The sequence below is a fragment of the Pavona decussata genome, unplaced genomic scaffold, assembly GCF_977016875.1.
Source record: "Pavona decussata unplaced genomic scaffold, jaPavDecu1.1 SCAFFOLD_51, whole genome shotgun sequence".
NCBI lineage: Eukaryota > Metazoa > Cnidaria > Anthozoa > Scleractinia > Agariciidae > Pavona > Pavona decussata.
The window spans coordinates 6,804,181-6,826,040 of record NW_028145473.1 but is presented as its reverse complement, the minus strand read 5'-3'; the positions used below and the strand labels follow the sequence as shown (position 1 = coordinate 6,826,040).

The following is a 21,860-nucleotide window of genomic DNA, read 5'->3' as shown; positions in this document are numbered from 1 at the left end:
GATCAACCCATCGGGTTTGATTTGCGCTCTGGAGATTTGTCACCCCTTGTCCAGTCACTGCAAACTCGAGCGGCCTGTCATCAAAGGCAAGTTGCTGTTCTCATCTCAGGCTGTGAAAGTGTGGCACTTCTGATCTGGGAGACTGGGGCCTTTGCCATTGTTGACTCTCATACTCATGGTCAGTATGGAGCCATCATCTGCTATGCACCAGCAGGGCAGACTAGCAGTAGTGATATTGTGACATGGCTTTCCAAGATGGTCCAGAAATACTTTAATGGATCTTTAGGTTTATGCACCCTTACATTTGTTACATATGACTGTACATGACTAGGTTGCCGAGCCAGTTGGGCCAGCTTTTAAAACTGGTGTCATTTGTAAAACTCACATTGTAGACGTATGTTTTATAGGATCACAAAAAATATAAGGGTCTCTGGGGGAAACACACAAAGTCAAATACATGCTTTAGGAGAAACAAATATTCATAGAGGTTGCCTTGATGCAGAGGTGACTTCAGACAGTGCATGTGCATGATACAGTAGCCAAACAAGTGGAGGAAATAAATCGCATAAGCTAGCCTAAGGATATAAACTTTTGTTCACAGCATTTTTGTATCTCTAGTTTCTAGGGTATACATTTTACAGTACTGTTTGTTTCCTGTGCGAACCCTTATACTTGTAGTTGTCAAAATTGTAATACCATAACACACAGTTATAGGGGGCTTAATTAGCTTCCAACAATGCATGTAGATTCTAATTGATATGGTGCTTACTAGGGTTGAAATGCTAGCTGGTTCACTAAACAATTCTTATTTCTTTTGATTTATTTGTGCCTTTTAGTAAGTCCATGGAGAAGTCGGGGTACATGTAACTCTAAGGAGCAAATATCCATGTTCATATGTTTATAGTTCTAGCATGCAATATTCAGTCTTCACTAGAAGAGGGCTGGTGGTCAATGGTGATTTTGCCTGGTACATTTGTAACTATTCACCCAACATCAATTATTGGAAATGCAGGCTAAATAGACTTCTTGTTCAGCTTAAAATTCATGACTGCCTAAGGCATAGCTAGTGGTGTTGGCCAAGGTTTATTGTACATAACATTTTGTTTTACATTTTGTTATAGGTTTAATTTAGTATCAGAAAAGTTTGTTATAGTTAGAATTGCTTCTGATATAACTGGTTTGTAATATTATAACACACAAGTTGAGAATGAGAAATTCAGACTGGTTCCTTTCTGGTGGCACGTACAGTAACTGTTGTGAATTTTTTCCATGGTATGGCACTATCATTCCTTGTGTAGAATGCATATCGGACAACTGAAGGACCACTAATAGCTGAATTGTCCAGTCAAAAAATAAACTTGAACGAATTAAACACCAAGAAAGTATGTATTGGTAAACAAGTGTACATATGTATAGCCTACGTAGCTGGCGGTATTGTAGGCACGAGCAAAATAAAGTCTTGGCGGTACCATTGGAGCCGCTAAAAGCGAGCGGCGAAGCCATGAGGGGAATGGGGAGGGACTTCGCCACTCGCTTCTAGCGGCTCCTCAGTGACTGCCAAAACTTTCTTTCGCGCGCGCTAACAATACCGCCAGCCTACGCAGGCTAGTACATGTATGTACATGTAGTTACAGTCTTTGCTTTTACAAGTCTGGTATACTTAATTATTTTAAATGATAGGGTCTCTGCAATAACAGTGAAGAGGTCAAGTACCATAAACTTTAAGTTTTTTAACAAGCAGCACTTGTTTTAGTATGTGAAAGTAACAAATAATAGATTACTCTTGTCACTGTAAGGAATGCTACTTTATACCATACACACATGATGTCCAAAAACTTTTCATGTTTTGCTAACTAAAGAGTTTTTTCAATGGTTGATGTTTACTGTATCACTTTTAATTCCCCATCCATAGACCCAATATTTTAATGTACAAAATACTCCAATGTTGTAATAGATGTACTGTAGAACAGGAATAAAGTGCAAAATTTTATTTAGGCAGATTTTTATTGAACAACAGGAAAGAAAGGAGTTGAGTACATACAAAATGAAAATATTACACAACTTAATATATAAATTATGTACATGTATGATCAGAAGGTAATAAACCTTGACCTTCTACAATGTAACAAAACAACTGAGAACATCTAAAATTGCTTGTTTGAGATATTTCCTTGGGTCTTTGAATCCCAAGATGGATCAAAATCAAGTTTCTCCTTTCTTAACCAATACATAATCCACCAAACAAGTCATGCAAATTGACCAAAATGATAACCATTTGGGAATTTGTCTAGAAGTTGAATATTTTATCCTGTCTAGTAACATATGCAATGTATGGAGACAATTAACACTTTAAGCCCCAGTATCAACATGAAAATTCTCCTCAATGGTCTTTGTTTATTTTTTAAGACAAGTTAGGAGAAGTTGTTTCAACATCAAGACAATTTATCTTTGGTGATCATTTCCTTTATTCTCATGACCTGTATGTCAGATTATGTAGTGATATTGTAAGGAGAAACAAGAGGCTGATCACTATTGGGGGCTTAAAGGGTTATGGGGAATTTTTGTCCCCACCATAGGGCTTAAAAGGTTAATTATGCACATCACCTGGCAGGTTCCTCTTAGGATTGGTGCTTGGGAAACAAAGGAATATGTTAATGAGGAATATGTTAATGACCTTGGGAACCACAGGAACTGCCATGTTAACGAACATACATAAGGGGTTTGTAAGGGTAGGACAATTCAAAACTTCATCGGAGGATTAACAGGGTACAAGATAAATTTACAGGACTGATTGAGTTAAATTGTCAATAACTGTGTGCACTGGAAAATGGAATCCAGGGGAATTCCTCTCGTAAGATTTCCCCTTCACCAAATAGGTGGCCTGTGGTTTACTAGGAGTTGACCCAAGAAGAAAGCCGATGACGTGTACACATGTATGCATAACTGACACTTCCTCTCTAGACAAAATGTACAGGTATATCCTATCTCTTTTTAGCAACGCTAAATGTTTTGAGATTATCTCTCAGGGATTGGTCAGCTTCTACAACTTTACCTGATGTGGCCAAGTCCTTTTCAAACTTCCCTCTGAAGAATTCCTTTGTTCTGGTGTTGCACAGTTTATGAAGCATGTCACTGTACACCTTGTCAATCACATTAGACTTGACATCCTTAGTTGATGCTCCACACTTCTCTGCTGACCATTTGAATGATTTCAACAATTGTTCATCATTGTAAACATTGAAGTGTACAACTTCCAAAAAGTTACTCTTGTGTTTCTTTAAGCTTCGCTCATTCACATATTCTCTGATATTCAAATCTGCCTCTCTTACAAAGTTTAGAAATTCTTTTTTGACAAAGGTCAAATGACCTTCATCAAGAATATTGAGAGCCTCTGGAACATGGCTTTTGTCTGTTTCTTTCAGCTTAATGAGAAAATCGAGCTCCATTTCCATTTGGCTTCTACTGTCAGGTGTCGTTTTTCTTTTTCCTTTCTTTTCTGATAAAGTATCTTTTCTCAGTTTTATCATTTGGCAAAGAGCTGCACCAGACATTCGATATAAGGCGACATCATCCTCAGGTGTAATATCCTGGTGAATATCAAGCGGCTGAGAAAAATTGTAAGACTCTGTCTGTGCAAAATCATAAACTAGGGAATGCAAAATGCCTGTAACTGCTCGAATCGTACTCGATGAATATTCATTTGCCAAATCGTGGAACACTGCATTGCATACCTTTGAATTATTGGATGAACTATCCAGGTAGCTGTTCAAACTTTTCATCCAGCGCAATGACAAGTGAGCCTTTCTGTCTTTTTTAACGGCCTTTGCAATTTCTGAAACGAGTTGTACGTAAAATGAGAACATATGGTGTACTAGATCACGAAGTTCATTGTAGCGATCATCAAGAATTTCCTCAATAAGCTGACGATGTGTTTTGTAATGCTTCATAACGTACTGGTTTGCAAGTCTTTCTGATACAAATTTCCAACACATGGGACGTTTGCCCTCTAGTTTTTTACCGAGCTCATCGAGTTCGTTCCTGGTGAGCGCCTTTGGTTTTTTCTTTCCAAGCTGTGATCTTCGATTCTGGCTTTGTTTGGGCGCATTGCTCGAATTGGCACTTTCACCAGAGCACTCTTTTCCTTTTTGTTTCTTATTTTTATACGTCTTTCCTCTCCTGCTGCCTGCTGATGTCGAGGGTTCCCCAACATAATCACTGTCCGTGTCGCTTTTGCTACCATCGTGCGAAGAAATATCACCTGAATCGCTGCCCGTTTCGGACTCAATTTCTTCGCTAAAATCTGGTATGCCCGCCAGCGAGTCGTTTGAATCTGAAGAAATTGTGGAGCATATTTCCCACTGTGAATTCTCGCTCCAGAAATACCATTTCCCTACTTTTCGGAAGTCGTTTTCATCGACAAAACTTATCTCAACGCTGTCCGCCATTATTTTGCTTTGACTAACCACATCAGATCGAGGTTAGCTTTCATGCGGACGTCTCGGAAAACAAACTTCCTTTTCAGTCTAAAACTATTTATAACTATAGTGGAATCGACATATCCCAAGGCGTGGACTGGGAGCCTCCCTCTCTGTCCCTCATTTTCTCTTGCTAGTGGGCATGATGACCTTTGAGTGCAAGCAGCCATTGAGAATTTAAACGCATTATAAGACATTGTATGGGAAATAAAATACTGTCGATTATGAAGTTTAAAAAACGCTAAATTTAACTTTCATTCAATAAAACGAATAAAACTGCCAAGCTCGCGTCACTAGAGAGCGTGTAATAATTAAAACTTGTGGAATGTTGACCTTTGAGTGCAAGCGATATTGGGTTACAGGCAGCCGTTGAGAATTTGAACGCATTATAAGACTTTGTATGGGAAATAAAATACCGACGATTCTGACGCTTAAAAAAACGCTCAATAAAATGAATAAAACTGACTCACCTCTGGTGTATTCTTGTGTGTTTTGTAGCTTATTTTACCGTTTCGAGCATTCTTTGAAATCATTCCCCTCCGTCTTAGGACATGTTTATATGAGGAGAATGACAGTGATTTCAAAGAATGCTCGAAATGGTAAAATAAGCTACAAAACACACAAGAATACACCAGAGGTGAGTCAGTTTTATTCATTTTATTGAATGAAAGTTAAATTTAGAATTTTTTAAGCGTCAGAATCGTCGGTATTTCATTTCCGATACAAAGTCTTATAATGCGTTCAAATTCTCAATGGCTGCTTGCACTCAAAGGTCATCCTGCCCACTAGTAATTAATTATTACACGCTCTCTAGTGACGCGAGCTTGGGCTGCCTGTGAATAATATAAGAGTTTGTATGGGAATATTTACGATCGGGTTTAGGATGTACAAAATATTGGAAAGTTCTAATATTGCCTATTGCCTGTTTGTTATTTTGTGCTTTTTGGGTCAAATCGACAGGCGCGAATTTGAATCAGTTGAATGAGCGATCGAGACAATGGACAATGGCCTCCTGTCGATTTGAACCGAGGGCATCCGGGGCTCAAAACAAAAAGTGAGTTTTCAACGGTCGTGTGTCGTGGTGAATGCATGTGTACACGGGCCTTTACACTGTTGAAATCTGGGATTATTGAAACTAAACTGCCGCTTGGCGTCGGCTGCAGGGCCCGGATTGCGTTGCTATTTAACTGAAATGAAACTGGGACATTTGCGCTGGGATTCTGCGTTGGTTTTGTAGCTGCTCGATCATTTTGAGCTGGGAGTTTTCGCTTCTCGGAAGGGGCCTTCCGAAACGGAATGTGACGCCTTGTCTTTCTCTTAGGAGTGGGAAACCTAGGAAGTGATAACTCGCTAAAATGGCCTCAAATCAGCACAAAATAACAAACAGACAATAACAGACAATAAACAATAGGCAATACACCTTAGAAGCAAGGTATGTCATTTTTATTAAGAACTTTCCAATATTTGTACATCCTAAACCCGATCGTAAATATTCCCATACAAACTCTTATATTTGCGCCTTGACCGCTATTATGCAACATGATCAACCGCTCAGAGCTTGAGCTTGGGCCGCCTGTGATAAAAATACACATATAAACAGATTAAGTTTCTTCGCGTCTGTTCATTGCATAAATTTGAAGACTCTTTGCCTTGGAAATAGAAAATGCCTCTCTAGGTAAGCAAATGCCGTTTCTCTTTAAGTTGATAAATTCTTAGGGTTTAAGTCTTATTTTTAGTCATTTGTGTCTTGCATCTGCCATCCTGTATATGACACGTCATGTGGTGAACTTCAGACTCGGCGTCTCACCGCGGTGATGCACAATCTGCGAGCCATCGAGGCATGCGAGGCACGCGAGGCAGACGTGTGAGGCACTCAGCCTAGCCTAAAAAACACTCCGGTTAGCCTAAAGAGCACTCAGCTTAGCTTAAATAGCTCCCCGGTTAGCAGTTGATATTGGGGTTGTCCATGCCTCGCATGCCTCGCATGTTTTATTCATGCCTCGCACGTCTGCCTCGCATGCCTCGTTGGCTCGGATATTGTATGCACTCCTCACGGCCCGAGTACAAAGAACGCGACCGAAAACTTAACTCGTTCCACCCGAGTACAAAAAACGAGACCGTGAACAATAACTCGTGGCCCGCAGTCTTATCTCTCGGCCCATCGCGACCAAAAAAATAAAAAAAAAAGAATTTGATAATGCTACCGAAACCTTAACTCGTGCCGCCTTACGGCCCGAGTAATGGGTCATAATCACAATAATGACCAACCAGCTCAAATTAATTTCTGAAAGTTTTATGGCACTTCCTCAAATATTGAGAAAAAAAGTTCTAAACGTTCAACATCGGTGCGAGCAGAACCCACTTCCCCTCGCTCTTTACGATGTTGGGAAAATAATTAATAATTTCCGAAAACTTGATGCCATTGTGTTATTTTATTTTTTAATTCAGGCTCAGTGTAGATGGTCTGAGATGTTCCGGTTAAACCTAAAATTATCAAGCGAACGCAAAAATAACCCCAGTTTATAAAAACAAAATAGCAAACAAGGAAAAGATAAGAGTATGTAAATAACCTAGTAGGTGACTAGCAACCCCATTTTCCGCCAAAGATATGTGCAGTGAAACCCGGATATAACCAAGAGACTGGGGAAAATGTGTTCGTAAAACTTGGTTTCAAATCCCGATATCACAGATTAGTATAAGCCACACAAGTGAATAGTACTTTTCGCTCGCGCTGATTGGCTATCTCGGAGGTGATTAGCCAAGTACTATTCACCTCCGAGCAGCCGAAGAGAAACAAGATGGCTTCCCGTTTCGCCACGTTACTTAAGAGGAAATTATTTCGATAAACGAGGCGGCTCAGTGTTAAAAAAAAAGGCAACAAAGTTTGGTTTGACGGAATTAAATGGTGAGTTGTTTAATCTTTTCAACCCCATATTCGCGGCTCGGTAAATATCCATCATTATTATATGGCAAGGTAGTCTTGAGCTAAATCCGCGCGTTCTGATTGGTTCTTTCTTGGTCGGGATTTTACCATACGGACCGTTTCCGTGGAAACGGTCATAAGCCGTGTATTTTTGTTTAGGACAAGCGGCAAATTTGAAAATTTGCAGGTAAAACGGCGAAAAGAAAATCTGAAAATACTTTCATTCTTTGCAAAGAAAATACCCAAAAGACTGATTCCAACATGGACGAAAAAGAATATTATTTACAAAGCAAATTTTACTATCCCAAAGATCTAGAAACCTCTTAAAACAGGCATCAGCGAAGGCCACGAAGCCATTGACGATTTCGTAAACAAACAGAGAAGTGAAAACGCAAAAGGAAGACGTCTACTAATATGATCACGCTACTCCGTTTTATTGAAGCTAATGGCTTAAATAGTCAAACAATTGAAAGCCTAACTGCGTCCGAGCTTGACCACCTTTCGCCAATTTCTTTTATGAACGTACGCAGGAAAAGGTGAATACGAGCCAGCAACATTTTCCCGTTTTCAGCGCAATATACAGCGATACTTATCTGAGAAGAAATATCCATTCAACATACTCAAGGACAATGAGTTTGAAAAATCGAGAAGAGTTCTAGCTGCAAATCACAAGTCACTAGTTCACAACTGAACACGACAGAAGAAACAAGCTGCAAGCCGCTCAGGCGATTGACGAAAACGAAGAAGATGCTCTTTTTGAACCAGGAGAATTCGGCGACTCCAATACAGTTGCACTCCAAAGAACTGTGTGGTGGTTTTTATCCCTACACTTGGGTTTCCAAGCCAGAGATGAGAGCGATGAAGACAATTGACTTAATGCTGCTTCTTTTAAGGTTGAATGTGATTTTCACAGCAACCTTTTCTTGATCCGTACTTTGTGATGGGCTAGTAAAGTTTCGACGAAACCAGTTTTGTGAGTTTCAAAAACAAACCGCAGCTGTTAAGATTTTCGTCAAATTCCGCTACAAATCGTTCTTGATGTCTTTTCTATAATAACATGATGACATGTAAACGTTCAGCAAATTTGCTTTCAAACTCGTGGTACCGAAGCTTGTTCTTTCTGGGTTGCTCGCGTCATCAAAAACACGTCACGCGGGAAACCCTTTGAATTCAAGTGACCGGAAGTGCGTTTTTATAAATAAACAAGTTTTCTCCGAGTGCCATATAATAAACTACTTACTAACCTAGCTTGCTCGAGCCGTACTGGGGAATATTGGCCCTCGGTCGTTTTTGTACGGACCTCGCTGCGCTCGGTCCGTACTGCCACGACCTCGGGCCAATATTCCCCAGTACGGCCCTCGCGCTCGGTTAGTAAGAGGTTACTATTCACCTCCACTTCGGTGAATAATTGTTTATGGCTGGGGAGAGGACCAAAATCGTGCAAAATCCTGTCGAGAGTCCGTAGTAAGGAGAGAAAAGCTCCATTTTACCGGCCCGGCCTCCCCCACCCTGTACAACCTGACGAGGGGCCCCCCCAGTAGTTTTGGTGGTTTCTCAAAGCTGCGCTCGCTATTGCAAGTCAAGAGGGCAGCAATTCGCGGTATCTACTGTGACACGGGAAAATAGAGGACAGCAAACAGTCTGCTTTAAATCAGACTTTCCATTTATACCTTACTGTAAATTTTACTGGGATGAAGAGTATTGTTAATGTTATATTGGGACTTCGTTACAAAGGAGTATATTTTATGGGGGTTCTCTTTTAGTAGCGGGGAGGGGGAAAGTACAGCCGATGCAAGCCTGTGTACATGTGTTCCTATAAGGAGTATCGGTGAGCCAAGAAAGGGACTTGCTGCAGACTGTTGAGATGGACATCCGCGGGGAGGGACGGTTGACTCAGATATACAAATCCCCTTGTTGAGTCATTCAATAGATGCTTGTCCAGACGTAATGTTATATCCAAAATCCAACCGTTTCCTCTTTCTTTGTTTTGGTTCTTGATACTAGAACATTACATGCCAATCCACTTTCCCTGGCACAGAGCCCTGAGGTCTTGTTGTGCGCTGATATGAAACATGTGTGTCAATGGCTGGTAAATCAATATTTTGTCTGGCAGCGGTGCAATAAAAAAGAAGTCAACAAAAGTCTTACTCTTAAAAGGTGACAACACATCCAGCCTCGTTCATATTATCTAAGTAGCAGCAAAGTTCTTGAATGTGTTTTTCATAACATGGCGACGTACTTCGCAGCTTTGTTGGTTCTCTGTTTATTAGTGGGCTCACACGGCACCACTACGAAACCTCAACAACAGGAAACGGCCAATTTGAAAGACTTGTGTGAGGTGAGTACATGGGTATTACAGGTTTCTTATTTGGCTTGGGGCAGTCGACCCGGTATAAGACCACGGTGAAATTTTGGTTGGGATCTGGAGATATAATAAGAAAGTCAGGGCGCTAAGTAAAATATTCCACAGAAACATCAAGGCTACTTTGCAGTTAATCAAAGGGCATTTAAAAACACGAAGATTTGTTTTCGTCAATAGAATCATGATCCTCATAAATATTAAAAATCAATTGGATATTCTGAAATATCGGTATGCCCTCATTTCTACAAGGTTTACCTCGACTAACGTTCAGTTGCTAGGATTGGCAAGCAGTTTTCGTCCGTTAAAGCGATCGGGGAGCCGAATAACTTAAAATGTAGGCTTTTCTGAGTGATCTGTAAATTGTCTTGGCGTGCAAGACTATACTAGTACTTTCTCTACCCGAGCTGATCGGCAAGAGGCACCCATTTTAGACACTCTTTATTGACTCCGAGTCTGAATTAGTTCATTTCAATTAGTGCCATTAACACTATTTTATGAGGCGAAATAACTTTTATAATCGAAGAGAGGCATATTTTAGGTTCAGAAAGTTAACGCTCACTGAAGAAATTTCTCGGTAACGTTCAACTTGCTGTTGGAATAATATTTGTTGTCTAGGGAGTTGAAGGATACTTTCTACAACTAAAACAGTGTTGTCGGAGTATCTCATAAAAATATAATGTGCTTTTAAACCACTGCTTCTGAAATGGGAAAACAAAAATTGCCCTCATAAACATTCTGTGTAAATTTCCATTTGCTAAATCTTTCAGTCTCTATGTACCTAGAGTTCGTAACTAACAGCTTGCTTGGTTTTCACTTCAAGCCTGGGCGCACCGAACTGTTTTTGTTGTTTGACGGATTTCCTGAATGCTGGGTAAGCGTCGTGAAGTATTTAAAACTTTGGTTGCTTTATTGCCGTTTGCTAACTGCGCAGACCTTTCCTTTGAAACTCTAACACGTATTTTGCCTTTTTATGTCAGTCAATTTCCTGAGAATTAAACCCATGTTCCGACTTCGTCGACTGAGTCATCTTTCTGAAGAGATTACGAAATAATTGGAAACTCATGGCGTTTACCAACGTTTCCTGCACTTAAGCAGTTGTTTTCTTAAAGATTGCCTTGAGACTTACTGTGAGAGTTTCTGGTAATTTTGATTCTTGGGCTGCTTCTCAAACTTTTCTATAATGCTTTGCTTTATTGCTTGCTGCCTGCGCAGGTCTCCGCCTCAAGCTCTAGAATCTTGAAAACATATTTTCTATTTTAATTTACTGCGACAGAACCAGGTTCATAAGCTTATCTCCATTCACAGAGCCATCTTAATCGTGCCGACCAGACTTCTGTAATTAAAATTAGTTTGTGAAAGAGATTAACACATTATTAATTAAGTCATTATGTTTCCTGCGATAGAGCCAGGCTTATAAGGTTATCTTTGCTCACAGACCAAGATATTTGTGCTGGCCATTGGCAAAACTAGTTTCTTGAAGAGATAACTACTTAATTGGAACATCGTAAGGTGTCTCAACTGAGGCAATTAGGTTGACGTCTTCACATCATTGCATGCTTGCATCAAGAAATTAACTCCCCCTCCCCCCCCCCCCCCCCCCCCACACACACACACACACACACACACACATGCATCTTCCCTCCTGCCTTCCCAAATGAATTCGGGTGCAAAGCAAAAAGCACCATTTTCCATCATTGAAAGGAGGGCTGTGGCTGTCTCAATTTTTCATTTAAATTTTGCAAGATGGTGTACCTGCGTATCTGGAGGCTTTAAGGCATATTTTAAATCTGTTTCCTGTAATAGAGCTGGTTAAAATAAGGTCATCTTCACTGACAGAGCCATGTTAATAGCACTCAAATCCTTGATTAGTTAAAATTAGTTTCTTGAAGAAATTACCACATAATTAGAAACTGTTTGTAATTACTTAAAATTGCTTGCAGATGGCAACTGTTCTTTTAAGTACTGTCATAAAATTTTAACAAGAGCAAATAAAATGCCTAATTTCCTGAAAGCCGATTGGTATAGCCGTCGTGAAATGCTGAAACTTTAGCTCCTTCTCCCACTTTACTACGGTGTTTAGTATTATCATTACCTACCTGTATAAATCTTTTCATACATATTCTATATTATACAATCAATTAGTCCACTGTTATCGGGCGGAGTTCAGAAGGCGGAGCCATCTTAATCGCGTTGATCACTAATTAATTTTCTTAATTTATTTTCTTAAAGATATTAGCGAATCAATGGCAAAGACTTGAGTCTATTAAGGTCTGGAATAAACGTGTGAGTGAAAGGGAAAATAAGCTCCCATCAATGAGATAAATGACAACAAAAATAATCTTTAGTTTAAACCCAGAGGCTAAGGGTTAATAGATTGATGCCTTCAAAATCAAATAATACTTTTACGATAGTCACCCTCAAAAGCAGACTACTGTACAAAAGACTATTTTATGTGCCAGTCGCAGGTGTTCCCTTATCCCCAGCACGCTCTTACCAATTTTTAGCTGGCTACGTCTGCCGAAAAAAAGAAGAAGCAAGATTTGACTTGCTGTAAAATAACATTGGGTGTGACAATCATAGATAATGTCAATAGTAGTATAGTTAAATTTTTGTTCATTGCATCAGTTGTCTTTTGTCAGAAATTGTTGCGATTGTAATTCAATGTCTTCTATACTGTAAAGTAATTCTATTATATTATGCAACAAAATACTGGTATTATCCCGGCATAATGCTCGATGTTCCTTTATAGACTGTCTGCCAGGCCTTTTGTAGAAGTTCATACATTACGATGGCAAAATTTCAAGTTTAATCAAACCATCAATATGGGTTTGCTATATCGAACACAACATTATATACAACTAAACCGGTAAACGGGTGAGAAATGAACCAATCACAGGGTACATAATAACTAACAACCCATGCACAGTAATGAGGCAGTGAATTTGAAAAAGGTTTTGGTTTGTGTTCTTTTTGGTTTGATTTTGGTTTTTTGGAATTTGTGTTTTTGTTTTATTTTCATTTTGCTTCTTTCTTAATCTCGATTAGTATGGACTCTGGAATGCGTTTGTAAAAGATCCGTTTTCAGTTGTCGTCAGTGTCGTTCTAGTGCGTATGGAGGTACATGATTCGAATTATCCTGGTACAAATGCTAATGTCAATGAAATGCTCGTTAGCCGCTGAACTCAGACCAGTCACGAACCGAGATTTTCAAAATTTTCGCTTCTTTCGAAGGAATGACGAAAGGGATTAACAAAAACAAACATATTGATTAACATTCAACGTATTTTCAAGGTTGATAGCAGCAAACTTATGCTCGGGTTTTTGAGAGCGAAAATTTCACTTCAGACTGATTGAGAACTGAAATGAAATTCCGCATAGAAATCGATTATCCGGTGACTGAGGCCAGTAATCCTAGACAAAAGAAAAAACAACCTGCTCCTCCAGTTTCGTTAACATTCTGTCACAGAGTTTGCCCAGATTTGCGAAGCATTTTTAACGGGAGTTTGACAATGAAATTAATTTTCGTCGTTAATCATTCAGCTTAAGGCCACTCGAGGAAAGAAATGAGCGGAAATTTTATGTAAAAGCCCATCGTTGTCTGAAGCCATTTCGGAAGGAGATGAAACAATAGGGTCATTTATACGGGAGAAAATAAGACGCGTCCTAAATAAGACGCGAACTGTACCGTTTCTACGATCGCATCCTGCATAAGACGCGCAAATCACGTATAAACGACCCACGTCTTATTTTTAATACAGCCTCGTTTACATGTGACGTTACCATTAGCAACCATGCTAATTAGAAACGATTTGCAACAATCCAAGATGGCGCGCAGTAGCAAAAGACAAAAGCGTTCTGTGATTGTCACGATTATAGCCGTTATAGTAGTGTATCATCTATGCTCACGGACCTAAATTGGCCCTCATGCAATTAAGACGTAGCATATGTGATATCGGCATGTTTTATCAAATACATAGAGGTCACGTTAACATCTCCCTCCCCCACGAGCTTACCTCTGTGCCCGCGTACAGCCGTAGAAGGGCGAGTCACGACTTTAAGATAAGTCTACCGTTCTCTTCAGTCGACGCTTACAAACACTCATTTTATGTAAGATCAATCCCAGCATGGAGTGCATTACCACCTGACATCGTCAAGTCTGGCTCTTACTCGGAATTTATTAGTTCTTTATATGTTCTGCATGTATAATTTAACCTACTGTGCGTCCGCTGGCCGCTCCATTGCCGGATTAGTTTTGCTAACGGCAGTTATGCTAATTAAAGATTAAAGGTGATTTCAAGAAGGAGGTGGCTTTTTCAGAGATTTTGCTTCAATTTTGAGAAGTCCTCTTTTGTGATGAAGACCATGATGTTAAGAAAGATTCACAAACTCGGTGTTGCGTACGAAAAATGTGAGAGATTGAAATCTCAGAAGAGTCAGCCGGAAGACATCCACTCATTGGTGTGACCACGACATGCAATAAATGGAAGATGCCGAATTTATTTCCAACTTTCAGCTCTCCCGGTCCTCTTTTGCCAAGTTCTGTTACCAGTTACGTCCGCTGATCACGAAGGAAAAAACTTTTGTAGAGCTGAGAGTGGTCAGTGACGCGTGTCGTGACGCGTCACTCGCTCTTATGCATGCGCATTTGTAGTTCACGTCTTATTTAAGACGCGTGTACCATTTATACGAGGAAGTTCATGTCTTTTTTAAGACGCGACCAAGACAAGAACAGCTCAAGCTCCTGTTCCAGAGTTGGCCGCGCCTTATTTTAGTCGCGTCTAAAATAAGACACGAACACTTATTTTGTGCCGTTCATACGATCAACTCGCGTCTTATTTTTTTTCCCGTATAAATGGCCCTAATAAGTCAGTGAGAAGCCAGTCCGAGCGTACAACTTATTTTTCTTTTTAGTTTCTTGCTTACCCAGAATAGCTTGTTCATCCTATATGTTTCCATGACTTTGGGTTGTCTGTAGCGTAATTGTTTGTGAAATTTCCTGTACCGAAACCTTGCTTACCCAGAATAGCTTGTTCATCCTATATGTTTCCATGACTTCGGGTTGTCTGTAGCGTAATTGTTTGTGAAATTTCCTGTACCAAAACCTTTCAAATAAACTCCTACCACTTTTTCACCCTCGATTTCGAACTGAGCTTCAGTTAACGTTGATATCGTAAAGACGCTGCATTGGCTTAGCATAATTCTGAACTGCTCAGTTTTGGCGGCTTCTTCAACCAAAGCTGAGTAAATTTTCTCCTCATAGGCTTTGAAATGACCGGAGAAAAGAAGATGCGGTCTGAAATTTATCAGGACATGCGGGTGAATACACTGAATTAAAACGGGAAACATGGATTTAAGAAGAAGATAATAATTTCCTTCATTCTAAGACCATCACACTCACCGGATACGCAACGTCAGCAACTGCAGAAAGCTTGAAATAGTGTTTTCAAACTTATTAATAATTCAAAAGCCAAAGACAAAGAGAAATTATGCACCGTGACGTGTTTGGATTTCCGAAGAAAAACTCCTTGTATTGGCATCCTTAATTTTCCCCTCAAAATCAGTTTTTTTTGAGAAGTTATATCAAACACTCGTCACAGTGTCTCATCACAAAATCAAAAACCTCGAAGTTCGTCAAAAATACTCCGCTATGCGTCGCATTTTCAACTCTCTACTCGGTGTTTGATATGTGATGAAACACTGTGTCTCGTGTTTGATATATTACTTCAGGCTTTAAGGCATTCAAACCCATGACCTCGGCGATATGTGTGCAATGTCCAATCGACTCAACTATTAAGCCATGTAGGTGCTCCTCGTTTTGTGAAAAGGAAGCCCCCCTTTGATGTTTGACGCATCCTAATGGATGAACATAAAGAAAAACTTTAGATTTTTTGCTTGGCTTTACACCTTGACTTCGTGCGTAGTTACCTACTTCATTATACTTCATTCCTAGAAAGCCATAATTGGTCATGGTTTCCCAGGCATACCAGGATCAAATGGCATGCCAGGAATGCCTGGTATTCCAGGACCGCAAGGACCACAGGGAAGAGAAGGAACTAAAGGACAAATTGGTAACAAGGGCGCTCAAGGAATCATGGGTCCAAAAGGGGACAAAGGTCTCGAAGGGCCTCGCGGGAAGAGTGGGCTACAAGGGATGATGGGAATGAAAGGAGAGCGGGGAGTTATGGGAATTGAAGGAAGAAAAGGAGACAAAGGAGAGAAAGGAGAAAGTGTGAAAGGAAGTCCAGCAAATGGAGTGCCACAAACAAACTGGAAACAGTGCGTGTGGAAAAGCAACATCGAAACCGACAACGGAAAGATTAAGGTAAGTTAAATTAAAGTGAGAAGAATCAGTGAATTGGTTTTCGATTAAACTGAAACAAATCCAAGAAAGCGAGACATCCCGGGGAAAACCTAAGCACCTTGGGTTGCACCAGTCATCTGTCGATTTGCACGTTACTGATTTGTAAATGCGGCTGACTCGTATCATGTCCTCGGGAAAATAAGGAAATATATATTGGATTAACTACCAGCTATATGATTAGTCACGTTATATGTACTGTATTAGTATCCTCGGTATTGAACTGAACTAGCTCGTATACTAGCCTCCAGTTCAATACCGAGAATACGAATATGGTCTGTTATAAAGAAAGAGGAAGACGATCAGAAACGGATACATTCAAAAACATTGAAGACACTGCACAGTGCTGAATATTATACGAAGGATTCAGACGAAATTGTTTACTAAGGTTAACAACTCCACTGAGTGAACGAGACGGCAAGTCATGGCACTCTTCCAAAAAAAAAGCTATGTAGTAAACAACAACCTACGTTCAAAACAATAGGTTTCAGATTTCTTACCATGAAAGGATTTAATACAGCTCACTGCAAAGAATGTCAATTTACGTTACGGATTTTCATGTGCGTTGCTTGAGATAGCTGACGCCTTTCCAGGCAATTGTTTTACCTATGAAATAAAAGCTGTTTTGAAAGCGTCTGTTCTCACAGGCTGTTTACATTCACAAATCATGAACACAGCATCACAAACGACAAAATCTCGCCTAGGCTTTATGCATGTTTAAATAATACAACTTGGATGACAATATTTTGCCAGCCATTACAACAACAACAACAAGCTTAAGCTTCTGGGGTCGTGTCCCTTCCTACCCTACCCTCATCTATAACTCCAAGGCGATTAAAACTATAACAAGAACACTTGAACAATTAGTAGTACGTCAAACGATATCCTTTTTGATTTATAACGGCAAGGTCTATGACTTACGACATTTATTATGGTTGCCAAATGGCAGCCATCTTAGATACGCTATCTCCAAAACAATTAAGAAAAGGGCTGTAAATAGATTTAATTTTGTTCATTGAAAAAGAGGAAAATTCCGCTTTTTAAAAAGTGAAAGTCAAAATTCGGTTGTTTCGATCGGTTGTTTTACTGTTCGGTTCGAAGAGTAAAATGTTTGCACTGATAAATGAGGGCATAATATTTGATCGCCGCAAAATCATGCCAGCCTTTGGTGTTTATTCCACAATTTTAAATGCTAGTTGTGATGAATAAAGCTACAAGAAAAGTGTCAAAAAATGGTGATATTTACATGACGGTAATTCCCTTATTTAGATAAGCAGGGCCAGCGTTTGTGAAATTCTTTTAATCGTTGTCTAAAGCGGATGCAAGTTAGATTGACGGTCTCCCAAAGGCCCGCTTTACGAAATGAATTAAACAGGTTCAGTAAAAGAAACAAATACAAACGAACCGTTCGTTAAATGGACCAGAACAGGTCCATTTCAACCACTCAATGTATTTTACAACGATTTGTTTTTAACAATGTCGGAACATCTTCGTGGCGTAGCTCTACTACAAAGCGATTTTTAGTATAATTAGGCTCGAACGATTTTGGAGCCAATCAGTAAACTAAGACGGGGAATTTCCCTCATCTCAGTTGAACGCTCACGCGTTCATTGGCCATGTTTGGCCGCCGTTGGAGCAAGGGTATTGGTAAAATGGAACATTTTAGGCAACTGGTTGGGTAATACATGGGACTGAACGATTTTCTTTAAGAATCATTTAAACCTTTGAGGGCAACTGTGAAATTGTGAAGAAAATCCATTACCACCTGATACACCATCAAACCAGAAAGGGGCTTATTTAATTTATAACTATTGGAAGCACACACCGTCTACACGAGTCAGAGGATTACTAGCTAACCTGAGTGTTATTTAGGCTAACTGGAGTGCTCTTTAGGCTAACCGGAGTGTTTTTTAGGCTAACCTGAGTGCCTCAAGGTTAGTTAAGTTTTGTTTAACCGAAAATTTGGCAACTGAATCAGTCTATGACCTCGCGGGCCAATATAGATATCTCACGTTTACTATAGAAAAACAATCAATGTAGAAACTCCGGGTTTCTGTCTTCAAATGAAAGGTGAATAACAAATGCTCTTCCCTGAATTTCATTTATAAATGTAAACAGCGAAACATTGAAAAACGTACAAGGATATAAACGTACGCGTGATGGGTAACGTTACTCCAGATCCCGAGGGGGGGTGGGGGGGGTACTCAACAGATGCTTGGGTAGGGAGGTGCGGCCCGGGCGTTTAAACCCTGACCCTGTTTAAGACACAATTCTCCGATTTCCCTATCCCGTTTTAGACAGAATTCAAAATTTTCAGGCCCTTTCTAAGACATTTAACCCAAAATCACACCCTGTTAAGACTAGAATGAAATAAGAATACACTAGTTTCTTACTGTATTTTAATGCATTAGCAATCACAATCTGTTAAGCTATTAGGTCATGTAGGAATACCCTGTTTAAGACAGAAAGTAATAAAATAGGTACCCCGTTCAAGACAAAACACCCTGAAAACCATACCCTATCGGGCCACACGTCCCCGTTAAGGGCACATAAGGAAGTACCTCCCACCCCCCCCCCCCCCGGGTCTAGATCATACCGAAAATTACCTTCCGTCATTGACCCGGCGTCACATACATATTAGGACCGTACAAATGGTTTCTGTCTCTAAACGAAAGGTGAATACGTAAGGATTAAAGCCCGGGGATTAATAAAAAGCATTCGTATGACAAATGCCGTTTCCCCCTGTATTTCATTCTGACTGCAAGAAATGCAATTCTATCTGGTGGTTACTTATTGCTTCACTATATCTCTGTATCTATCTATTTGGTAGCCTGCGAGCAAGCTCTCTTGGGGGTGGGGGGCGGGAGGTGGAAAGAGAATCCACCCCCAGGAGAGCTTGCTCGCAGGCTATCTATTTGGGGAATTTGGCGATGCTGGAGGTTATCACTGTTAAAAGATTGTAGGCTTTACGCACCACACAGTCAAATATGACCCGAGTATAAGCTATAAACAGCTTCTTGTTTAATCTAAATTTATTGCAGGACTGCTCTTTCAACAAGCTGCAATCTGATACAGTACTCAAAGTGTCATTCCAGGGAGTTATGAGAGTTTATGGCACTAGCAGCAAGTGCAACCGATGGTTTTTCAAGTTTAATGGTAACGAATGCAGTGGACCAATGACGATTGAAGCTGTCGTGTTCAACAGCTGGCCATCATCTTCTGGTAGCCCCAATCTTCTTCATCACCGATCATTTAAGGGGTACTGTGTGAACATTCCACAAGGCGCAGTAACAGTGGCATTATGGGTAGGAAAGTGTTCAAGCTATACCTTGGGTAATGCCAACACTGGTTGGATTCATGTGTCCCGGATAATCATCGAAGAAGTGGCTAGACCCCAGTCTTAAAACGGCACTTTTCAAACTTTTCTTTTTTTTCTCATAGACGGAAGTGGCAATTTTATTCAGTTTCAATTTTGGCTTTGTAGACATTTGCAGTTAAGTTATAAGCAGCTTGATCATTAATTATTAGAACAAAGTGCTGCCTGTGATTTCATGTATACTTTTCTTTCCACAACTATATAGTTATAGGTAAATAAATAAATAAATAAATAAATAAATAAATAAATAAATGAATGAATGAATGAATGAATGAATGAATGAATGAATGAATGAATGAATGAATGAATGAATGAATGAATGAATGAATGAATGAATGAATGAATGAATGAATGAATGAATGAATGAATGAATGAATGAATGAATGAATGAATGAATGAAACATTTACCTCACTTCCAGTCCTAGAGAGCTACTATGGACCTTTATCACGGTATTTTAAATTTTGATGTTGGCCAGGAAATCCCAAACAACTGACACTGCGGGAAAGGGAACCTTAAAATCAGTAAAAAGACCAAGTTTGAGAGTCTTGAAAAAAAATATTTATAAATATATAGCTCTAAAGATTCATGATTTATGAAGCCTTTATATAAAGGCGGAAAAACTTGCCTTTTTGTAAAATTGGGCTCGATTTCCTGAGCAGCTTTGTCCGCCCGTGTTCCTCCCCACGGCAGTGGTTTTTGAATTGTAACAGAATATTGCAACGAAACGAAAATTAATTTAAAATACAAACACACTTTTTTTTCAGAAGTCTGAGTAGATAAGCTGGACTGCGATAGTCGTTTTTCACAACGCTTACATTCCTCGCATTGAAAACTTGCCACAGGGGGTCTACCTATTATTGCTGCAACCTGTAACTGTTATTTCAATTCAACAGCGTGGTACGCCGTACCACCTGACGGCGTCAGGGATGCCCGGTTCAAATTTTGTGCTATTTTCGTATCGAACGCAATTGGATTAATCAGTCGACTGCAGCACGACCGTTGATTCAAATACCAAACGTTAGGAGGATGAAAACGGTTTTTCGGTCACAGGAAACCTTTCTTTTATCTCGAAATTTTGCCGGTGACCTATCTTGAGTGTTTGCATCTGTGCAGCATTCGTGTGCCACTTCAAATAGAAACGTTTGGGAGAAAGTCATCCAGGAGAATTTTCTGTAAATGAAAAAATGCCTTGTTTGAAATAACACAGGACCCTTTCAATCATAATTAAAGTATTTCTTTAAAGAGAATGCACGACCCGTGACCACTGATTTCGAAATTTCTGAAAAAAAAAATTGGCTGTTATAAAAATATTGCCATGGTAACACCGAATTCAATGAAAAAAGACTTACTAGTTCAAATTAATCACAGATACATTTGTGAAAGGTTGATTAAGTTTCCTCAAATATTAAAAAAAAGTTGTAAACTTTCAAAGTCGGCACGGGCAGAATCCGCCTCCTTCCCTTCGCTGTTAATAGGGTTAAACCACTCTTTACATCCTGTATATAACCGTTTCCCGAAATATAGGGACTAAGGATTTTACCGCTTGTACAATTTCCTTAAAGCTTATAGCCTTTGCTTTTGTTTTGTTTTTAAGTCGGGCTTAAGGATTGCCTGAGGTGTTCAGGTTAACAATTTCACAGTGGCTTTGCGTGGTTCAGGGGAAGTGTTACCAGGCATCCTGTAGAAATACACACTATTACTGCCAGCTAAAGTGTAAAGCCGCCGTTACACGTTGAAACTTTTGGCTGAAACTCGTGTGCAACGGCGCTGCAAAACACGTTTCAGCAGGCCTTGTACCGTGTAACATGGACGGTTTTTTGACACTTTTTCGAACTTCGTTGCGAGACAAGTTTCACGAAAAGTAGAACGGTTTTCTGCTTCTGCAACCGCTCGCATCGGTTGCCGTGGTGAAAAAAACAAGAGTTTCACCGTGTAACACCACTTTGTGAAACTGGTCCCGTTGGTCGTTGCACACAAGTTTCAGCTAAAAGTTTCAACGTGTAACGGCGGCTTAACTACTATGCGCTAACTAGAATTCTGGCTAAGCAGCAAGACCAGCTACCCTGTCTAAAAGGAACAATTGTGATTGATCATATCGCTAAGTTCGTGGAAACAGCAAAGGTTGGTGCTGTTCCTCTACACTGACTGCATTGTGCAAAAGTGCATGTTCTGTTTAATACCATTTGGCAAACTGAGTTCAAAGAGAACTAAAAATCCACCGTAACGAAAAAGATGGCGACTGGTACATTTACCCACAATTCTTAGCGTACGAAAACCCTAAAACTCGCTCATGAATAGCCACAGAAAAGTTCTACAGATTTCAAACCTATCAAACACGTTGTTTGTAAAGGGACGAATTTCGCCA

General features: G+C 39.9%; 1 protein-coding gene across 1 annotated transcript; it reads left to right on the top strand.

The window, feature by feature from the left end:
- Positions 1 to 9,575: 9,575 nt before the first annotated feature.
- On the top strand, positions 9,576 to 19,574 carry LOC146481307 (uncharacterized). Its single transcript, XM_085108961.1, has 3 exons — positions 9,576 to 9,736; positions 15,711 to 16,082; positions 19,160 to 19,574. Exons 1-3 carry the CDS (start codon positions 9,626 to 9,628, stop codon positions 19,520 to 19,522), a joined length of 846 nt encoding a protein of 281 aa, XP_084965087.1. The 5' UTR covers positions 9,576 to 9,625; the 3' UTR covers positions 19,523 to 19,574.
- Positions 19,575 to 21,860: the final 2,286 nt, after the last annotated feature.

Coding starts and splice junctions, on each gene's coding strand:
- LOC146481307 (XM_085108961.1), top strand. CDS start 9,626: ATGGCGACGTACTTCGCAGCTTTGTTGGTTCTCTGTTTATTAGTGGGC. Junction 9,737..15,710: donor ATTTGAAAGACTTGTGTGAG/GTGAGTACATGG, acceptor CTTCATTCCTAG/AAAGCCATAATTGGTCATGG. Junction 16,083..19,159: donor CCGACAACGGAAAGATTAAG/GTAAGTTAAATT, acceptor AATTTATTGCAG/GACTGCTCTTTCAACAAGCT.